Consider the following 20412-nt stretch of genomic DNA (forward strand, 5'->3'; position numbering starts at 1 on the left):
GGTGCCATCTTCAGTGGGAGTCTGGCCTCCGGACTATAGCTGCCCAGTTAGCCCCTACTCCTTGTACTCTTGGTCTCCTTCCATAGGAGTTCCATAGTTCTTGCCCCTCCCCGTTCTCCCAGCACCGGAAGATGATTGGACCGGCTGAGCCGGTCCCGCCAGCCGCTCCAGGGATCCGAGGAAGGGCGCACCCAGCCTCCCTGCCCTTAATGTAGCCACTCCCTCCTCGCCTGGGTTCCACCCTGCTCCACCCAGCCCCGCTGTAGCTCCGCCCCTTCTCCCTTAGCCCGCCCCTCTCTATTACGGGTTCTCGCTCCGTGCTCCTGGTGGAAGTGGTTTTTCCGGGAGAGACCACGCTTCCCATGAAGCTCACCAACTGCTCCGCCTTCCCGCCGGAGCCTGACCCTTCCCAGAGTGCTTGGCGATTCCGGCGTGCGAGGCCCTTGGAGGGCAAGGCCCCAGGGCCTGGCTTAAGAGCGCGAAAGGCGAACTGGGAATTGTAGTTCAAGAGTCCACAAAGTCGACTAGAGGCGGCCTGTAGAAAGGACTCGTTGTCCCAGCGTGCCTTGCGCTTCAGCCCGCGCGCTCGCAGCTTCTCGCTCTCGCTCGCCCGCCCGCTCCCTGGCTAGCTCGCGCTTTCGCTCGCGCTTTCCTCGCGGATCGAAGGGGCTGTAGGCACAGCCTGCGGCTGGGAAGGAAGACAGAGGCGGCGGCTCAGGAGGAACGAGGCTGCAGTGGTGGTGGTGGTAGTGGGAAGATGTCGGGCGAGGACGAGCAGCAGGAGCAAACTATCGCCGAGGACCTGGTCGTGACCAAGTATAAGATGGGGGGCGACATCGCCAACCGTGAGTGCGGGCCTTGGGGGTCCGGAGATAGAGGCTGAGAGGGGGAGGCAAAGGGGACGGTGCTGGGCTGGCCCCGGAGGGGTTGGAGCGGTGGGGTCATGCGGAGTGAGCAGCTGAAGGCCCCGCGCCGGTCCACCGTGGGTGGCGTGGTGGGAAGACTCCGTGTCGCGCCTGGGACCTGAGCCGCTGGGCCTGGGCTGGAGTCTGTGGAGGTGTGGGTCCCTGACCGGGAAGAGCGCAGAGCAGGGCCCCCAGCCGGCTCCGACCTTAGGCCGTTAGTCAAGAGGCAAGGCGCATCTTCTGCCCCTCACCCTTCGGTCCGGATCCCTGCCTCTTATTCTGCCAGCGGCGAGGCCACCTCGAAAAGGAAGCGCCCAGCTGTTGGCGACGGAAGCGCCCCTCTATTTTGTTTTGGCTCCCCGGCATCAAGAGCCCAGCCGGCACGTGTTGCCGGGTTCCCATGCGGATCGCCGGCTCCCTTCCTCTGCTACAGTCCCTGACACCAGCTTCCCTACCACGTGCTTTGCTGGAGTCTTTCGTTTTTTACTTCAACTCCTTCGCTGGTGGGGCCCCCTTCTCTTGGGCCAGCTCAGGGATCGTTGGAGGACACCCCTGGAGCTCCTAACACAACTCTTGGAGATAATATCTGGCTTTTCTTGAAGTTATTGCTACCAACAATCTGTGCAGATAGCCTTAGCCGTCAGATTTGATCTCAGGGACTTGATAACGCTAGGAGTGTTTTGAGGTTCTCACCCCAGCTAGGCAGTCTTGTGAATGGTACTGAAAAGAGGGTGGGGGCTGATTTTAGGATCTCAGAAGTCATCCTTATTACCACTGTGCTGGGACTTTCTCAGCAGCTGCCTGCCAAGCTTGGCAGATGTCACACTTTCCTTTTTCTCTGTTTGCAATTTACCTTTTCACTTTAAAACCCAATTAGGGGAACAGAAAATGCTTGTGTTTGGGCTTTTAAATGGTTTTGACAATAAAGATAGGTATTTAGGATCCCTTTGCTCCTATGGCTGAAAACCTGAGTTTTTCATGCTTCCAAAGACTTGGATCACAAAAATCAAATCTGAAGTTCAGGATAGGCCATGGTGAGGGCATCCAGTGAACAGAACAATGCTTTATAACATAATGAACATTTAATATAGTGCCTTATTTGGAGTGCTTTTTAGTATTAGTGGTTTGAATCAAAAAATTTTTTTCCCTTGCAACTTATAACTTCTGAGGCACTTGTGATCCCAGATACTAGTTTGAAACTCAGGTCTTACACCTCTTTGAGATGTGCTACAAGCTGTAAGACATGAGCCTTTGAAGCTCAGGAACTTTAGATTAAGCCCCTTTGGTTTATACACCGGTTGATGAGGAAATACTTTTACACAGATTGAGATTACTAACATCTAATTGGGGTGTCTGAGAAGGGAAGAAGGTAGCATTTAACAATGCATCAGCTTCGAGTCAGCAATTCTGTGTCTATCTTCCTGTTGTTCCTGACGCCTATAAATTTCCAGTCTGCTTTGCATGTATGTTGGTCACCTTGCTGAGGTGAGAACCCCCTTGAAGTTTGTAACTGTCCTACCACGCCACTGATATCTTTGGAAAGTCTCCCTTCACTAGGGAGACAGATGGTGTTTACCCAGTTGTCACATTCTATAGGGAGAGAAGGGTGTGTGGCTTTTTTATTTTAGGAAAAGGAAGGTAAAAATTTAGTGATTATAAGTAGGTATATTCCAAGAGACAAACTTGTTCCCTCTTTCAGCCTTGGGCAATGGCACTAAGGAATATTACAAACGCTAACTTCTAGGTATTGTTTGGGTGGTAACTTAGACAACACATACAGGGCTGACATGGTGGGATTCTGTCCCCAGGGGTACTTCGGTCTTTGGTGGAAGCATCCTGCTCAGGTGTGTCCGTACTGAGCCTGTGTGAGAAAGGTGATGCCATGATTATGGAAGAGACAGGGAAAATTTTCAAGAAAGAAAAAGAAATGAAGAAAGGTAAAAAATCAATCCCCCCACTAATTTCCCAAGTTTGACCCTTACTCAGTCCTGTTTGTTTTATTGTAATGATGTAACCCCCACCCAAGCTCTGGTTGAGATATTTGGAAATTTGAAATGGCAGGTGGGATACAAGCAGTTTCCTACCCAATCCAAACTGATTAAACAGGCAAGACCCTGAAGAAAATCCTTCCATTTTTCCGAGGGGCAGCAGGGCTCCAAAAGAGACATTGAGAGAGAGAGACAGCAGGGTAGTAAGGCTGATGATTGTCTCTTTACAGGTATTGCCTTTCCCACCAGCATTTCAGTAAATAACTGTGTATGTCACTTCTCCCCTTTGAAGAGCGACCAGGACTATATTCTCAAGGAAGGTGACTTGGTAAAAATGTAAGCTTAAGCCATTTTAGAGCACTTGTCTTTTTCCTAAGCATTTGCATAGTGCTAGTTGCTAATGCTGTGCTCTCCTCTTGCCTTTTAGTGACCTTGGGGTCCATGTGGATGGCTTCATCGCTAATGTGGCTCACACTTTTGTGGTTGATGTAGCTCAGGTAGGTGGTCTGCTTTGAATTTTTTTCCACTTGTGGGGAGGGTACGCTGCTGCTTCTTATTCCCACCCCTTACCACCATATACAGTTTGAGAGTGTCCCTAGAGAAATAAAAGGAGAAAAGTGTTGGCTGGCCTTGCATAGTGACCAGCTCAGTTAGAGTGATTTTCCAGGGAGTACTGATTACATTTCCTTATCTACAGGGGACCCAAGTAACAGGGCGGAAAGCAGATGTCATTAAGGCAGCTCACCTTTGTGCTGAAGCTGCCCTGCGCCTGGTCAAACCTGGAAACCAGGTAAGCTGTTTAGTCCAGTTCCAAACCCTGATAGAACGTAAGAAGCATTAGCCATTTATAGCTATTCTGTATTGAACTGTCCCCTTCTCCTACAGCCCCCTTATAAAATAGCTTTTTTTCTTTTAATTTTACTTATTTTGAGAGAGAGTGAGCACCAGTCGGGTAGGGGCAGAGAAAGAAGGAGAGAGAACTCCAAGCAAACTGCACTGTGAGCAAGGAGGCCAACATGGGGCTCAAACTCATGAACCATGAGATCATGACCTGAGCTGAAACAAAGAGTGAGATGCCACTGAGCCACCCAGGGCACCCCCGTCCCTTTCTTTTTAAAGCCCCAAAGTGGGCTCAAAAAAAGCCCGTGAGGTCAAGAGTTACATGCTCTACTAAGTGAGGCAGCCAGGTGCCCCTAAAACATACAGCTCTTTAAAATTCGTTGTATTGGGGCACCTGGGTGGCTCAGTTCATTAAGTGTCTGACTTTAGCTCAGTCAGATTTTCACAGTTCATCAGTTCAAGCCCTGCTTTGGGCTCTACGCTGACAGTGCAGGACCTGCTTCAGATCCTCTGTCTCTCTCTCTCCCCTCCCCCACCCTCAAAAATAAATAAACTTGTTTATATAAATGTTTATTTATTTAGTGAGAGAGTGCATGTTGGGATGGAGGAGGGGGAGACAAAAAGGGGGACAAAGGATCTGCACAAGTGCCAAAGCAGACTCGGCACAGACAGCAGTGAGCCCCCTGTGGGGCTTGAACTCATAAGCTATGAGATCACAACTAACTCTGAGAGACTATCATAGATAAGTTCACATGCAGGTGTTTGGGGATATATGGTCCTTTCCTCATGGAGCCTATAGAGATCCTCTCTTATTCGTGTTTTGGATGTACATCTTTTCCTAAAATAATTTGAGGGATATCACTTAGAGTAAAACACAAATGTAAAAAAAAAACAACTTTTTTTTAAGAACTGTTTTTTTTTAATTCTTTGTTTAATTAATCCCTACACCAAACGTAGGGCTCAAACTCACAACCCCAAGATCAAAAGTCACTTGCCCTTCCAATTGAGCCAGGCAAGTGCCCCCAAAAACCCAATTTTAAAAGCTTATAACAAATCACAGTAGTACCAGTAAACTGGTGGCAGAGAGAGGCTAAAAGTTAGTTTTGTGCTTTTGCAAGACAATATTAGAAAGCCCAGGGATCATAAACTATCGTGAATTACTATAATTTAACATCTTAGGCTATGCATGGAGACATTTTTTTCTCACACTTCAGTCTCTAGGACCCTGTTCAATACTTAAAGCTTGCCTTTTTTTTTTTTTTTTTTTTTTTTTTTTTTTTTTTTTTGCTTTTGCTGTTTTTCATTTCTGTTCTCTCTTATTCTTCTTTTAATTAGTTTGTACTTCACCGTTGTTACTCGTTTGCGTCATTTTAACTTAAACCTCTGTCTTGGTTTGCTTATAACGATACCTACTTCATACAGTTGTTATGAAGCATTTTGAACAGTGCCTGGCACATAGTAAGCACTTGTGTTGGCTCTTACTACTTTGTGTGTTGATTATTTATATACTTAGAATTGTGTTATCTTCACTGGAAGGTGGTGGTGTATACTGGCTATTATATAGTTATGACATACATCAGGAATTTCTGGATTCTTGCCCTATCGCCAATGCTTACTGTTTAAAAATAACTTTTTTGAGTTCAAATTTCCTAATCCACAAAATAGGAAAAATGAAATTGTCACTTATTATCATAGGGTTGTTGTAACAATTGAAATGATCCATGTACAGTACCTAGCATATGGCTTAATAATATTAGTTATGATTACTTATTTTTCATTTTGTTTAAGAACTGTAGCTTAGGGGCACCTGGGTGGCTCAGTCGGTTGAGGGTCTGACTTTGGCTCAGGTCATGATCTCATGGTTCGTGGGTTCAAGCCCCGCGTTGGGCTCTGTGCTGGCAGCTTGGGGCCTGGAGCCTGTTTCAGATTCTGTGTCTCCCTCTGTCTCTGCTCCTCCCCTGCTCACACTCTGTCTCTCTCTCAAAAATAAAGATTAAAAAAAAAAAAAAAATTAAAAGAAAAAAAGAACTGTAGCTTAGGTGGGGGTCAGATCACGTTTGAAAGGTAAGAAGGGGAAAATCAGAGTTTGCTGTTCCCTCTCAACAAATATTGTGGAATAAACACTGGATTCATCACTAGAAAACCTGGGTTTATCCCAGTTTCTTCAAGTTAACTGGCTTAAGCCTGGGAAAATCTTAACCTTTCTGTGCCTCAGTTTCTTCATGTTTTAAATCGGGATATGGGGTATAGATCTGCTGTATTCACCTTTCAGAATTGTCTAATTACACCATCTTTGTGAAAGCACTTTGTAAAATGATATGCAAACATAAGGTGTTTTTAAGTTGTAGGGATAATAACTTGAAATGAAAAACCAATGAGAGTCGTTGCTCTTGATGGAGGGTATTGGGACTATCAGTTTTTTATATTTTTCATTCTCATGGTGGAGAGCTTATCGGCCCCTTTATATATCTCACCTGTTATTTGATCTTGTACTTCTAGAACACACAAGTGACAGAAGCCTGGAACAAAGTTGCCCACTCATTTAATTGCACACCAATAGAAGGTGAGACCTCAGATAACAGGGTTGAGGGTCTGAGTGGTTTAGTAGAATTAAGGATTTTGCTCCTTCGAAGATCCATTCTGACTCTAGCACAGTGTAAGCCAAAACCTTTTCTCCCCTGAGTTTTCATAGGTGCTTTTCCCTCACTGCCTGCCTCATCAACCTACTTAGGTGGGTGGATTTGGGAACCTTTTGGGATTCTAGAAGGCTTTGTCCTGTCCTCAGGTATGCTGTCACATCAGTTGAAGCAGCATGTCATCGATGGAGAGAAAACCATTATCCAGAATCCCACAGACCAGCAGAAGTAGGTGCCAGTTCCACCCTTCGCTTTCCGCCCTCTGAGTCTAGTCACGAACATTTTCTTCATGCTCCCAGCTTACTCTTGTCTGTCTTCTTTTACTTCAGACTCCAGGAACTACTTATTGTTTTTATGGTTCCCTTTCTATTCCTTTTAGGAAGGACCATGAAAAGGCTGAATTTGAGGTACACGAAGTATATGCTGTGGATGTTCTTGTCAGCTCAGGAGAGGGCAAGGTGAGGAGAGTTTACCAGAGCTAGCACAGAGGAGTGACTGAGGGTGTGTTCTAAGAGCACCAGCCCAAATGTGACCTAACTTTTTACTCTTTTAGGCCAAGGATGCAGGACAGAGAACCACCATTTACAAACGAGACCCTTCTAAACAGTATGGGCTGAAAATGAAAACTTCACGTGCCTTCTTCAGTGAGGTCGAAAGGCGTTTTGATGCCATGCCATTTACTTTAAGGTACTACTACTGCACTTAGCAAGAACAGTGCTTGGAACCAGTCTGACTCCCTAGACCACACACATTTAAAAACTTGAGGAAAATGTTACTTGATAGGGAGTTAAGGATGCTTGAATTTGTCTTCCACCACCCAGAGCATTTGAAGATGAGAAGAAGGCCCGCATGGGTGTGGTGGAATGTGCCAAACACGAACTGCTGCAGCCATTTAATGTTCTCTATGAGAAGGAGGGTGAGTCCTAAGAAGAGAGTTTCACTTTGGAGCCCCTGATTACAGTCCTCCGCTCTAGCTTACAGAAAAGGAGTATGACGAGGGGACATTTTATCAAAACACTTCCTTTCTTCCATAGGTGAATTTGTTGCCCAGTTTAAATTTACAGTCCTGCTCATGCCCAATGGCCCCATGCGGATAACCAGTGGTCCCTTTGAGCCTGACCTTTACAAGTCTGAGATGGAGGTCCAGGATGCAGAGCTAAAGGTCAGTGTGTGACGGAAAGGGGTGAACACATTGCACGTGTCCTGGGAGTGAGGAGGAGGTGTCAGCAAAGTCCTGCAAAGGGCCGGGATACTGCGAGAGACATTTTGTGTTTCCTCAGCATTCCTCAAAATTTGTTTTCCTTCCTCCTCCTATTTTCCAGGCCCTCCTCCAGAGTTCTGCAAGTCGGAAAACCCAGAAAAAGAAAAAAAAGAAGGTATGATTATCCGTCTCTGGCAGGGTGAACTTGATCCCTCTTGAGTCCACCTTCCTGGGTGTTGTGGTGGGCATATATGTATCTGTATATCCTTACTTTCCCTTTCCTCAGCCTTGACCTAGAGCATTAGGATATTTTTGTCCTTGGTGCCCTGGATACTACCCCAGGTAGTTGGAAACTGACAAGTCTTCCTCTCTTTTCCACGAATATAGGCCTCCAAGACTGCAGAAAATGCCACCAGTGGGGAAACATTAGAAGAGAATGAAGCTGGGGACTGAGGTGGGTCCCATCTCCCCAGCTTGCCGCTCCTGCCTCATCCCTTTCCCACCACACCCCAGGCTCTGTGAAGTGCAGTTCGTCTTCTCCACCCAGGACCGCCAGCAGAGCAGGATCTCCCTGCCCCCATCCCTGTCCCTACCCCACTCCCTGTCCAACAACAACCAGCTCCAACTGACTCTGGTCTTGGGAGGCCAGGCTTCCCAGCCACCGAAGACTACTTTAAATAGAAAAGAGAAATTGAATAATAAAATCAGGAGTCAAAATTCATCGTCTTCAAGCCCCTCTTTCTAGCCTTTTTCTACTACTCTCTGCTTTGGTCAAGGTTTATGACCCTACAACAGAACAGGGAGAAGGCTAAAGTAGCCGCCACCACTAAAAACTCAGCTGAAATTTTTTTATATCACTCTGGTGTCAGCATTTTCCCATCTGTTGGGGCTTGTTCCTCTCTTTTCCCATTCTCCCCAGGTATTTTATCAGGCCTCAAAATAAAGAGGAGCTATATTCAGATTGTTTTTATTCACGTGTGGCAGATTCCTTTCTGATCCAGACTGGTCAGGCCCCTCTCATTTTTAGGAGCTGGAGCCTGCATTTACCAAGAGATTCTCATCTGTCAAATGGATCCTCATTTGTAAATCTCTTTAGTCGTTTTTGTTCTGCAGGACTTTTTTTTGTCTTCACAAAGCTGTAAAGAAGTAATCCATCTCCACCTTGTCCATTTCTTTGGAGTCGATGGGGGGGCATTCCCCTGTTTCATCTTAGACACCTGAGCTGGAAGCTCAACTGTGGTTTTGTTCCCTGTTTGAAATATTTTGACTTCCCTCCCTGAAAGAAAGACCAGGAACCAGAGGAGCAGACTGACTGAAGAGACAACTCCTGGCTTTCTGAAGCTGTGGACTTGGATTGGATGAATTGCTAGGGGTTTGGAGAGGAAGGCGATGAAATTCGGTACCTCTGGCATGCTGTCCCAGGGAACTAGGGCTCCCGCTAACTTATGAGGTTTTTAAACATGTTGAAAATGACATGGCATTAAAATAAATTTGGATTTGCTCATAATCATGTGCCTTTGTGTGCTGTGCTTATTTGATAAAGATGTCAGTTGATGGTCATTTGGAACTAGTTTTCGATGTTGCCATATTCTGCTGTTCTAAAGAAATACTGTGGGTTGGGACAGTACATTTTTTATGAAAGTTTTCAAAGTTTTTTTGAGTAAAAACTTACCCCTTGTTGCTGACAATTTGTTCAGGACAATTAATGTGTACTGCAAAAAATAAAACACCATATTCAAGTGTTTGTCTTGATTTAGGAAACCAGGAAGAATGCCTTTAGTATTAGGCCCAGAAGCCTTAGGATAACAGCTGATTAATACATTTCACATGTTATATGCATTGTATACTCTTATTACAATAAGAGAAAGACGATGTTAAGAAAATGCTGAGGAAGAGAAATACATTTACAGCATTGTGTGTATATTTAAATAAAACACGTGTGAGTACCGATGCAGTTCAAAAGTGCGTTTTTCAAGAGTCTACTGTTCGGGGCAATCAACAGGTGAAATCCTGATCCTAGTGGACTTGGTAAAATGTTGCTGGAGTTTACTTCAAAAGCTTGTTATATTCTGATAATACTAGAACTACTTAAACACTTGGAAAGAGGGCCCTAGAAGTTTTAACTTTTAAAGTTTATTTTGAGAGAGCGAGTAGGAGGGCTGAGAGAAAATCCCAAGCAGGCTCCACACTGTAGGAGCAGAGCCCCTCAGCAGTACTGATCTCGTGAACTTTGAGATCATTACCTGAGCCTAGATCAAGAGTAATATGCCTAACTGACTGAGACATCCAGGCACCCTGAGGGCCGTAAGTACGTTTTTTCCAGAGTTAAAAAAAGTGAAATGTTGCTGTATAAAAAAACCATGAAAAAAGGATTGTCACGAAAAGCCTTACAGTCTCTTATTAAAGTAAGGTGAAGTCTATGGTAAACTGTTCTTTTTCATCCTTCCTAGCTCAAGTTTCCCGTAGCCAAATCTACAAGTATCTTTTCTGGGTGCTTCTGACCTGACCATACCATGAGACTGGGAAGATCGATCTTAACACCAAATATTCTCAGTCTACAGAAGACAGTTGATCTTGCTTCCTGTATGTACATTGGTTTGATCTTAACTCCTAAGTAGAGGCAGAATCACTGAAGTATTTTTCTTTTTTTAATGTTTATTTATTTATTTTTGAGAGAGAGACAGAGCATGAGCGGGACCGGGGCAGAGAGAGGGAGGACACGGAATCCAAAGCAGGCTCCAAGCTCTGAGCTGTCAGCACAGACCCGGTCGCGGACTCGAACTCACAGACTGAGAGATCATGACTTGAGCCGAAGTCGGACATTTAACCGACTGAGCCACTCAGGCGCCCTGAAGTATTTTTTGAACAAGATGTACTGAGCCAGAAATCTTGTGGCATTCAGCCTCATGTATCGTGGGGGAAAGACTATAGCTGAGAGAGAAAAAGCGTTCATCTAAGTAACAAAGCTCTCTTCGTAGTATGACGGCTTTCTCAACTCCCCACTTACACGTTCTGGAATATTAACCCTTCGTAAATTACGAGATAGAATCTCCCTGCAGCAATTTAAAAATAAACCAGTAAAACAAATTGGGAATTTTTGTATAGACCGCAGGTAACCATAGTAAAATGGAGGGTGCAGCCAGGAAACTGCAACTCCCATGAAGCAGCGAGAGGGAAAGCGGAAGTCGCTATCGTTTGCTTGTCTGCACCTCTCGGACCCACATTGGAAATATGTGCTCACGCTGAAACAACACAATATCTTCATAATAAAACTGAGGGAAGGGAGATTTTGTAACTCAAATTCAAAACGTCTTCCCAGAGAACTCCTAATTCAATCAATCTGCCACCTGAGACGAGCTGAATGCCATTGTTACTCTTCTTAGGCAGCCCCGCCCCTGGAGGGAAAAGTGAGATAACGGAAATGACGACACAGCTCCCTGTTAAATAGCTGTAGGCGGGCCTCTGGCGCTCTCTCCGCCTTAGCGCCATCTTCTTGGGTGAGTGTTGGGGCTGTTTGTGTTTGTATTCTGTGCTCAATCCATTAACATCTGATCTCTGCACTTGCCATCATTACACGAAACTAACTGTAGCTTTTTTCTCTTTACCTGTAGAAACCTCTCCGCCATGAGAGCTAAGGTAAGCAGTCCTTGGCAGTAAGCTGAGGCAGTAGAGATTAGTGATGGGGGGGAGCGGGGGACAACTAGGCAAGGGAAGTCCGCCATGGTTCCCGAGCCGCTGGGTTCTCAAGGGTGCCCAAGAGCTAGTGGAAGAGGAAGGCTAATTTGGGGAGAAGCAAAAGAGGCGGGTAAGTACTGTGGGCACAAAGGGCGGGAGTAGAAAAGCGCACGCGGGATTCGTATCTATTTTGGCGGGTGAGGGTGGGAGTCCAAATTATTGCTGGATTTACTGTGACTATACTTACATAGTTGGTCAAGAACCTGCCAGGTTCTAAATAATGCCCTTCACATCTCTGCCCAGATCTCTTATTAAAACTAATCTCTTGTTTTATTCTCTGCCTCTGGCTGTGATGGGTTGCAGTGGAGGAAGAAGCGAATGCGCAGGTATGTTGAGACTTGACCGGCCAACACAGGAAGAGGGAAATGTAGCGTGCCTTGGACAAAACTTGGAACGTTTGGTTTAGAAATCTGAAAGAACTTGAGGTGAAAATGTTATAAGCATTGACTTGCATAGTCGGGGATTGAACGCAGGATAGTAGAACTGAAGTACTTGTCCGTTTTGCCACCCCATGTATTAATTAGATGCACATTTAAGATGGGAGGGAAAGACTGAACTCGGGTTTGTGGGCAGGAGATGTATTCCCGTGTCTGCTTTTCAGGCTGAAGCGTAAAAGAAGAAAGATGAGGCAGAGGTCCAAGTAAACCGCTAGCTTGTGCACCCATGGAGCCACAGGAGCAGAAATAAGGAAAGCCAGAGGCCAGGGACGCTGGTACCAATTGTTGGACTGCATGCCTACTTTCTAGAGCTTGATTCAGTGGATCTAGAACATCCATCGCCATCTGATCGCAACGACCACCTTTGAGAGACTCGCCTTGTTCATATCAGAAGTCCCTTTTGGTCCGTTGCTCTGGACCTGTGACTTTCGGGACTAATTCTGTTTTCATGTGTGGCTGAATGTAACAACGTATACAATAAATCTTCTCTTCTGCTGTCTTAGCTGAAGAAAAAAATGGTTTTGTCTGTTACGTGGTTTTTATTGGCTGGGGATTTTCTGTCAGTGCAGTAAGTAGGGCCTCTTGAACACCCACGCTGTAGAGCGTCGAGCGCGCTACATAGGCTACAGCCCGGGGTGTGACTACCGTTCCTGGCCAACATTTGGTCCCCAAGCCCTTGGAGTCGGTAGATGCTGGGTGGCCCTTAACTTCCCAGAAAGGGTGTAGTATAAGCGAGGGGATAGGTTTGAAGGCGGTTCGCGGCCAAGTTAGGGGCAAACGGCACTGCTGCCCGAACTCTTACCTAAGCCTAGTTTACTAAGTTCCGCTTTTGAGGCGCTACTGTGCTGTTGCGTTCGGTTGCTATGGTGACACCCAAAGCTTGCTGGGAACTTCCTGCGGCTAGTCGCACTAGTACTTCGCACACCATAGAGTAGTTCCGGGTCTGGTGGCTAGAGCGTCATTTCTTCCGCAGGAAGCGGAAGGGCAATAGGGTAGGCGGCTCTTTGTCGAAGCTAGAGGACCGGCAGGCGGCAGCAGCAACTACGGCGGCGGCGGCAGGTGAGGGAGGCGGGAGACTTAGGTGGAGGCCGCGCCCGGAGGGGAGGAGTCGGGGCCGGCCCAGCAGCTGGGCTCGGCTGGGCTACACAAGGCCCCCCAGGACCGAGTTGGTTCTTCCTCATGCCCCAGGGCCGAGCCCTTTTTCTGACTGACCCTGCTTCGCGAGCAAACGCCAGCTCCGTGACGTCACAGCCCTGCCCATCGCCGCAGCTTGATGTCACCTGGAGTCCCCCCTTTCCGCTTCACTTGTGCTCCCTTAGTGTCCTTTTCGCCTGGTCCACGGCTGAGCGCGGGTCGCACTGCACAGAACCTAGCAAGCTGGAAGACTTGCTGCATAAAACTCTTAGGACTTCTTTTCCAAACTCTGGGGTGTTGAGAAGCGTCATAATCACCGCCCCCAAGTCTAATCAGCCATCCCATTGCCCTGTCAGTCGCTGCTCTTGCACGACTCCGCATTCGGAGTTAACTAGCCTCAACCCTAGGCCGGGCTCTGATCCCCACATCTTCCTTCATCTTGAGGCAGAGTACCCCTCCCCCTTTGTTCACTCAGGGCTGGTTTTCCAACCCATCCTCCTAGGCTCCCAGATTAGTTCTATATTCTTACTTTTCTTGCCGACAATTCCCTTTGATAGGTGAAATTCAGTTTGAACTCAGAGGGAATCTTGGAAGTGCCCAGAGCTCTTGCCATTTTGTCAGACTTCTTTATTGTAACAAACATAGTTCTCTGTTCCTACCCTTCTCCCACCAAGACTCTGTTTGTTTTTTCCTGTTCAGAACCCAGCAGTGATGTGGAGGTGGAGACCCACAGGAGCCCCGGACTTCACCTGAGCTACCTCAGGTATCGAACAATCCCAGAAGAATTGGGTGGGGAGGAGTATCATAGCTGATTATCTGCCTCTGGTGGGAGTTGCAGCATGGTTCAAGCTTAGATGGTATTTATTTTTCCCTTTAAGTAAAAGTTTGTATCTTCTTTTTTACTACTCTTCTTTCTTGATTGTTTCTATTTGGGGACTACATGCCTTTGGAGGAAAAGGATCCTTCTCCTTTTACAGATTCTTCTGTAACTCTGGTCTCTCATCTAGTTGGTTCATTTTAGGGACCTCTGAAGGCAAAGTCAAGCCAGTAGGGAAGGTGCTTGGGAGGAAATGAAGACCAAAGAAACCAGGAAAGATTTCTTTATACTCCAGGGGAAGCAATATGAAGTTTTCCTATATGAACAGCAGGGGGAGCCTGGTCACTGCTTAGGAAAGGCTTATGAGGTCAAACACGTGGTGGCAGGGACTCCCAGTCTTCTTGGGGGTGGGGAGAGGGGAGGGCTAGAACCAGGGCAGTGGACTGACATTCCAGAGCTCTCTTGGGAAAGAGGAGACTTAAAAAGCTTTTATAGAGCCTATAAATAAAGAGGATCTTTATGGGGTGAGGAATGGTGTGGTTTGATGTCAGTGGTATCTTCTAATGGGGAATAGGAGGGGGCTGTAGAATGGGAAAAGAACGGTCACTTGTTCCTGTGAAATTAACTCCTTCCTCCCACCTTGACCTTACTACAAATGTTTTTGTCCTTTGGGGGTGTATAAGTGGAGATCCCAGCTGTAGAACTCCCCCCTCTCCCCGAAATGGAGTGGAGGGAGCTGACCACACTGGTGTTGACAGCAGAGGTGAGCTGGGAGAGAATACTAAAAAATGATAGGTTTAGGAACTGCCATCAAGCTGGTGACACCAGTCTCTTCACTTAGGATTTCCTGGGGTCTAGAGTGCCCTCACCTGAGATCCCACGGAAGAGGGGTTAAGGGAAGTTTTGTCTGCAGTGTCCCATTATCCACAGCCCTAGTAAGCTCACCAGCCCATCTTGGCCACTTCCCAATCTCCTCCTAACCTACTGAGACACTGAGACAGCAGTTTTAATTTCACTTTCTCAACTTTAATAAGGTCAGCTCAGAAGGGGAAATAAAACCCAACACTGTTTTCTCCTTGCCCCTTCCTTGGCCTGTCATCATTAGTGAGATGAAGTGGCTTCACCCCAGCTCCCTCCTCCATTAGTCAGGCTAGTGTGAATCATTCTGACCCAACCAGGTGCACGAGGGCCTGGGAGGGACTTCTGACAAGCCAGCCAATCCAGCCAGAATTCTCATCCCTTAGATTTTCCATCTCCAAAGCCATTGCCTGTCTGGCCTGCCTCTTGCTGGACTGCCTGCTCTGTAGATGAGAAGAGTGTGGCCTCTCTGGAAGACACCTGTTTGACACAGTTCTTCTCTTTCCTAGTGGTCACCAAGGGTGGCAAGAAGAGGAACAAAGCCCTGAGTTGGGGGGGACCAGAATGCCTGACCGGGACAGCTATGCCAACGGCACCGGGAACAGCGGTGGAGGCCCTGGAGGAGGTGGCAGCGAGGAGACCAGTGGGGCAGGGGCAGGCAGTGGCGGGGCCAGCTCAGATGCCATCTGTAGAGACTTCTTGAGGAATGTATGCAAGCGAGGCAAGCGTTGCCGCTATCGTCATCCAGACATGAGTGAGGTATCCAACTTGGGGGTGAGCAAAAATGAGTTCATCTTCTGCCATGACTTCCAGAACAAGGAGTGTAGCCGCCCAAACTGCCGATTCATCCATGGCTCCAAGGAGGATGAAGATGGTTATAAGAAGACAGGAGAGCTTCCCCCTCGGCTGAGGCAGAAAGTGGCAGCCGGCCTGGGCCTTTCACCAGCTGACTTGCCGAATGGCAAAGAGGAGGTCCCTATCTGCCGTGACTTTCTCAAGGGTGACTGCCAGAGAGGAGCCAAGTGCAAGTTTCGCCACCTGCAGCGGGATTTTGAGTTTGATGCTCGAGGTGGAGGAGGCACTGGTGGTGGTGGTGCAACAGGCCCAGTCCCCCCAGGACGACGTCACGACCTCTATGATATCTATGACCTCCCTGACAGGGGCTTTGAGGACCATGAGCCAGGCCCCAAGCGCCGGCGAGGTGGATGCTGCCCCCCAGATGGCCCCCATTTTGAATCCTATGAATATAGCTTGGCTCCACCCCGAGGGGTGGAGTGCAGACTGCTGGAGGAGGAGAATGCCATGCTCAGGAAGCGGGTGGAGGAGCTTAAGAAGCAGGTCAGCAACCTGCTGGCCACCAATGAGGTACTGCTGGAACAAAATGCCCAGTTCCGCAATCAGGCCAAGGTCATGACCCTGAGCTCTACTGCACCAGCAACTGAGCAGACTCTGGCCCCCACTGTGGGCACTGTTGCCACTTTTAACCATGGCATTGCCCAGACTCACACTACTCTCAGCAGCCAGGCTCTACAGCCTCGCCCTGTATCCCAGCAAGAACTGGTGGCCCCCACTGGAGCTCCAGCTGCTCCCCCAACTAATGCTGCACCTCCTGCTGCTCCACCACCCCCACCCCCACACTTGAACCCAGAGATCACGCCATTGTCAGCTGCTCTGGCTCAAACAATTGCCCAGGGAATGGCACCCCCACCTGTCTCCATGGCTCCTGTGGCTGTATCTGTGGCTCCTGTGGCCCCAGTGGCTGTATCGATGGCCCAACCCTTGGCAGGAATCACAATGAGCCACACCACCACTCCCATGGTGACTTACCCCATTGCTTCCCAGAGCATGCGTATCACAGCCATGCCACACTGATGGGGCTAATGGACACTCCCCTGGTATAGCCTCCCAGGGCTGGGGTCGAGGGGCCCTTACCCACTCGCCTAGCCCTCCCAGGCCCTGTCTGAAGGGCTCACTCAAGAACTAGGACAAGAGACTACAAGGAGTTTGCTTCTGAGAAAGGGTTGGGCTGGTCTGTTTTCTCTCACCTCCCTTTTATGAGGGTCCTCTTGTCCATCTTCCTTCAAGCCTCACAGAGGGGGCTTTCATAGGAGTGCAGACTGAAGCCAGCAGAGAGGAAGGACTGACTGAGGGGCCGTATGTACCCTGATGGGAAGATGGGGACATCCCTTGTCTTGTCCTCTCTTCTGCATAGCACAGGTTCCAGCACTGGCTTTGGAAGGAAAAAAAAAAAAAAAAACCCTGCCCAGAGGGAAAGCCAGGAGAGATTGGGAAGTGGGTGGCCAGGAGAGAAGGCCTAATAGGAGCCTTCAGACAATTGGGGGTCTAGTTGAGTTGGAGAATACAGGAAACTGTTCCTGGGCCCAAGGGAAGGTGGGGACCATAGTACTCCAGTCCGAAGACTAGGGGAGCATTCATTACCTTGGCTTGGCTTGGAAATCATTAGGGCAGGGCCCACCACTTTCCAAAGAAATAAAAAAAGAATTATTTTTAACAAATGGAGGCAGTGAAAACTTGCTTAGATAAACCGTGTGGAAGATGAGAGCAGTAAATATATCTCATGCCAAAATGGGATAAAGACCCCACCCTCACACAGCTTGGATAAGGTTGGGCAGAGGCCAGGTGAAGGGTAGGGACCCAGAGCAAAATTAAACGGCGCTTTGTGGGGTAAAAGCATTGGAGCCACCTAGTCTAGTTTAAAAATAGTCCCATCTGTTGCTGGTTTCTATCTGCATGATACTATTCCCAGGATACCTTAGTAACCAGGGCTCCTGGGGTCATTTAGGGGGGCAGGTACTAAGGAGGGGTGGATGTGCTGGGAAATGGGAATGGGATATGTATTGACAGATCCCTTATTCAAACAGCAGGGCAGGTGGCAGTTGCTCTCTGAGTGGTTGATGACAGTTAATGCCCCTCTTACCCCATCCCTTCCTCAGTTACCAATGCCTTAAGCCTTCAAGGCTTGGGAGGTGCTGGGAAAAGGAAAGTTCTCCTGGGGACACAAACCTCAGGGTTCATCTCTTCCCTTTGCCTCCATATAGAACCACAGAGGTTTTAAATCCAATTAAGAGTCCATAAGGCCAGGGACCCCAGTAGCCAAACCTCAGTTCCTCCTCAGCTCGTAGTTGATGTAGGGGAAACAACTCAGGTATCTAGTCTGATGAGACAGTGGATTTGGGATACAGAACGTGGTTCTGAGTTGTGCTTCCCCCATCATATCTGCTGCTACCTCTTGTTTTGTCTGGTTGATCACTCAGGTTACACCTGGGGTTGGAGATGGTGTGCTCAGTCAAGGCTGGTCACAAAAAAAAAAGAAAAGGCCTAAAGACTAGAAGTGGTCAAATACGGAAATATTGTGTGTGGACTCTAGAAACCACACATTGATAAGCTTAATGTTGATTTTTCTGGCACAGTTCTGGATTATTAAAAGAGATGGTTTATGAGTATTTAGAGACAAATGTGATGATAGATACCAACATGAGTTCATCCCAGCCAAATCCTGACTATTTTCTTTTTGCCAAGTATCTCTAAAGAGGTAGATTTGGGAAACTGTAAACATTGTATCTTCTTGATTAACATATGCCAGCCAAAGACTGCCAGGAATACACCTGTAGTCAAACAAATTGGGTTTAATGCTCACTGCAGTTATGGAGAGTGTGCCATGGGACCCATGCCTAGCAAAGGGACATTAGAAAGGACTTTTAGGACTTGGGACTATGGTTAAGTGATTTGGGGGAAGGTTCAAGGAAGTGGGGCTTGGTTCCACTGGGTGCTGTCAGGGAAGCAGGGATACTTCTGTGATTGGGTATCTTAACTAGGAAGAGAGCAGACTAGAGTGAAGCTGAAATTGGTAATAAAGCAGCAGTCACCCATTAGTTGGGAGAAGGGGATGTTTGCTATTTCATGACTTGCACACTGACCTTGTTTTGTGTTGAAACAAAATTGTGAAGTGTGATCTTGGTTTTTTTGCCTCACTTCATCACAGTCACTGAGTGCCATTGTGTGATGTTGGTGTTTCATGAGATTGTGTCCAGTAGGAGAACATCATTTCCTAGCTGTGAGCCCAGGTCAGCCCTTAACAACCCGAAGCCCAGCACTGCCAGGCCTGTCCCCAGATGGCAGGGCTGCTTTGCTCTTCCTCATCTGCTAAGTCATTGCAGATAAGAGAATAATTATGGGTCAGTTAATGGTAGAGTTTGGCGGAGTCAAAACTCAACATCTTTGTGTAGTAAATGTTGATTAGCACATTTTGTTAGAGAAACTTCTGGTCTCTAGTGATACACTCAAGGGCTATGTTTTATTTAAAAAATTTATATAAAAATATGAAAAGCCCTGTTACCAACATTAACACACGGAAATACCAAGTAAACCTGAAAGTGCTGTAACTTGGATTGACTGAATTAACCCAAGAAGTCAGTTTGGATCAATTTCGATTGACCCTCTCCCTAAAAAATTGCTTGAGCCTATCTGAGAAAGAACTGCAGAGAACTACATTAGCAATAATTCACATGAAAACAACACAGGACTTCAATTGGTTACAAAAAAATTAAACTCTCAGTCCTATAGTATGTCAATCCATAAATACTAAGAGCCTGCTATGTTCTAAGCACCTTCTGAGGAGCTCCAAAAGGGTAAGAGAACCATAGTAATACATTGTAAATATAACAGTTCTACCACGTCTTTTTGAGTGAAACCACTCTTAAAGGATTGTGTGTTCTAAGTGTAATTTTCAAAGAGGCCCATTGATAAATCAGTGGGGATAGCAGAAAAAAAAACCTGACGAGACTGAGGGGAAACCTAATAGATGTCTTCAAATATTTGAAGGCTCTCCAAAGGAGAAAAGGTCCTGTCTTGCCGCATAGGAAATAAATAGGGAGTTCTAGAATAATAGCTAACATTTACTGAGTACTTAATAATATAAGCCAAGGCACTGTGCTAGGCACTTTACATGCAATTTCTCTTTGACACAATGGGTAGTTATACAACCCAGTTTGCAGAGGAGAAAGGCTTAATGAGAGTATGCTGCCCAGGGTTGTTCTGCAACTACTAAGGAATGGAGCCAGGCATTCAGGCAGACTCCAGACTTGGCATAAAAAAGTTCTAATGATAGACCGACTTTGCAGTAACTTTTGAGGAATAATAGAGGAAATTACCTCAAATCCTGTTGCCCCTTCCATCTTGGAGAGAGGGCAAGGACTAGGTTACCACATCTAATCCTCTCCCTCCCTGAGGATGTTAATGAAGTTTACATATTAAATGCAGATTGCAAATCCAGGAAGTTTGGGTATTCTCACTTAGACACTTCCTCGAACAAATGGCCATGCTTTCTCCTGTTACAGAGTTACTGCTTATCACCACCAGGTGGCACCTGGGCTGCAGAATTGTCTACTGGCAGGGACCCACCCTGTTTACTTGTTCTGGTGCCTGCATTGCAGCTGCAGCTCCTATGCCTCCTGGGCCTCAGCTGGGAAGAGACCTTCCTGAGGATTAGCTTTCATCTTCCATAGACTGTCTTTGGTAGAAGGGTCTGATGATCTAGATGGGGTGAGAAAGCAGAGAAGCTTGGAAAGAAACTCCATAGGTCACCCTCTCACCCCCCAGCCTAAGTGACCTGCTCCTCCTACTCTAGTGCTTGGCAAAATTCAGTTTACAGAGAGATTTCCCTCCAAGGAGGCTCATCCATTTTCCTGCTGTATTCTGCATAGTGAGCAGGTCACTCTTACCTCTTCCAGATTCCATGAGCTCCTTACTACCTGCCTTACCTCTGAGAACACGGAAGATGTAAAAGGCAGAAAGTTGTTCCTTACAGTTCTGCACACTGAATGAAGCACTCTAGATACTGT

General features: G+C 47.1%; 2 protein-coding genes and 1 non-coding gene across 6 annotated transcripts; all 3 read left to right on the forward strand.

Moving 5' to 3' along the window:
• The first annotated feature begins 345 nt into the window (after window positions 1-345).
• On the forward strand, window positions 346-9077 carry PA2G4 (proliferation-associated 2G4). Its single transcript, XM_060657308.3, has 13 exons — window positions 346-845; window positions 2714-2842; window positions 3124-3229; window positions 3321-3390; window positions 3591-3683; window positions 6233-6296; window positions 6519-6597; window positions 6749-6827; window positions 6923-7056; window positions 7191-7285; window positions 7404-7531; window positions 7692-7745; window positions 7958-9077. The coding sequence occupies exons 1-13, from the start codon at window positions 758-760 to the stop codon at window positions 8021-8023; spliced, it is 1185 nt and encodes a 394-aa protein (XP_060513291.1). The 5' UTR covers window positions 346-757; the 3' UTR covers window positions 8024-9077.
• Window positions 9078-11009: 1932 nt separating this feature from the next.
• Window positions 11010-12103, forward strand: LOC132694223 (uncharacterized). Of its 3 annotated transcripts, XR_013556750.2 has the most exons (4): window positions 11010-11067; window positions 11182-11206; window positions 11609-11631; window positions 11907-12103. It is a non-coding gene; the product is annotated as an uncharacterized LOC132694223 (transcript). The 3 variants fall into 3 exon arrangements; XR_013556749.2 differs by lacking the exon at window positions 11010-11067 and having other exon boundaries at window positions 11085-11206; XR_013556751.2 differs by lacking the exons at window positions 11010-11067; window positions 11182-11206 and adding an exon at window positions 11356-11375.
• A 617-nt stretch (window positions 12104-12720) lies between these two features.
• On the forward strand, window positions 12721-18524 carry ZC3H10 (zinc finger CCCH-type containing 10). 2 transcript variants are annotated; one of them, XM_078449800.1, is made up of 3 exons: window positions 12721-12801; window positions 13576-13639; window positions 15061-18524. In XM_078449800.1, the coding sequence occupies exon 3, from the start codon at window positions 15116-15118 to the stop codon at window positions 16421-16423; it is 1308 nt and encodes a 435-aa protein (XP_078305926.1). In that variant the 5' UTR covers window positions 12721-12801; window positions 13576-13639; window positions 15061-15115; the 3' UTR covers window positions 16424-18524. The 2 variants fall into 2 exon arrangements, with proteins under 2 accessions (XP_078305926.1, XP_060513290.1); XM_060657307.2 differs by having other exon boundaries at window positions 12801-13227.
• Window positions 18525-20412: the final 1888 nt, after the last annotated feature.

Source organism: Panthera onca, chromosome B4 (genome assembly GCF_046562875.1).
Source record: "Panthera onca isolate mPanOnc1 chromosome B4, mPanOnc1 haplotype 2, whole genome shotgun sequence".
NCBI classification, from domain to species: Eukaryota; Metazoa; Chordata; class Mammalia; order Carnivora; family Felidae; genus Panthera; species Panthera onca.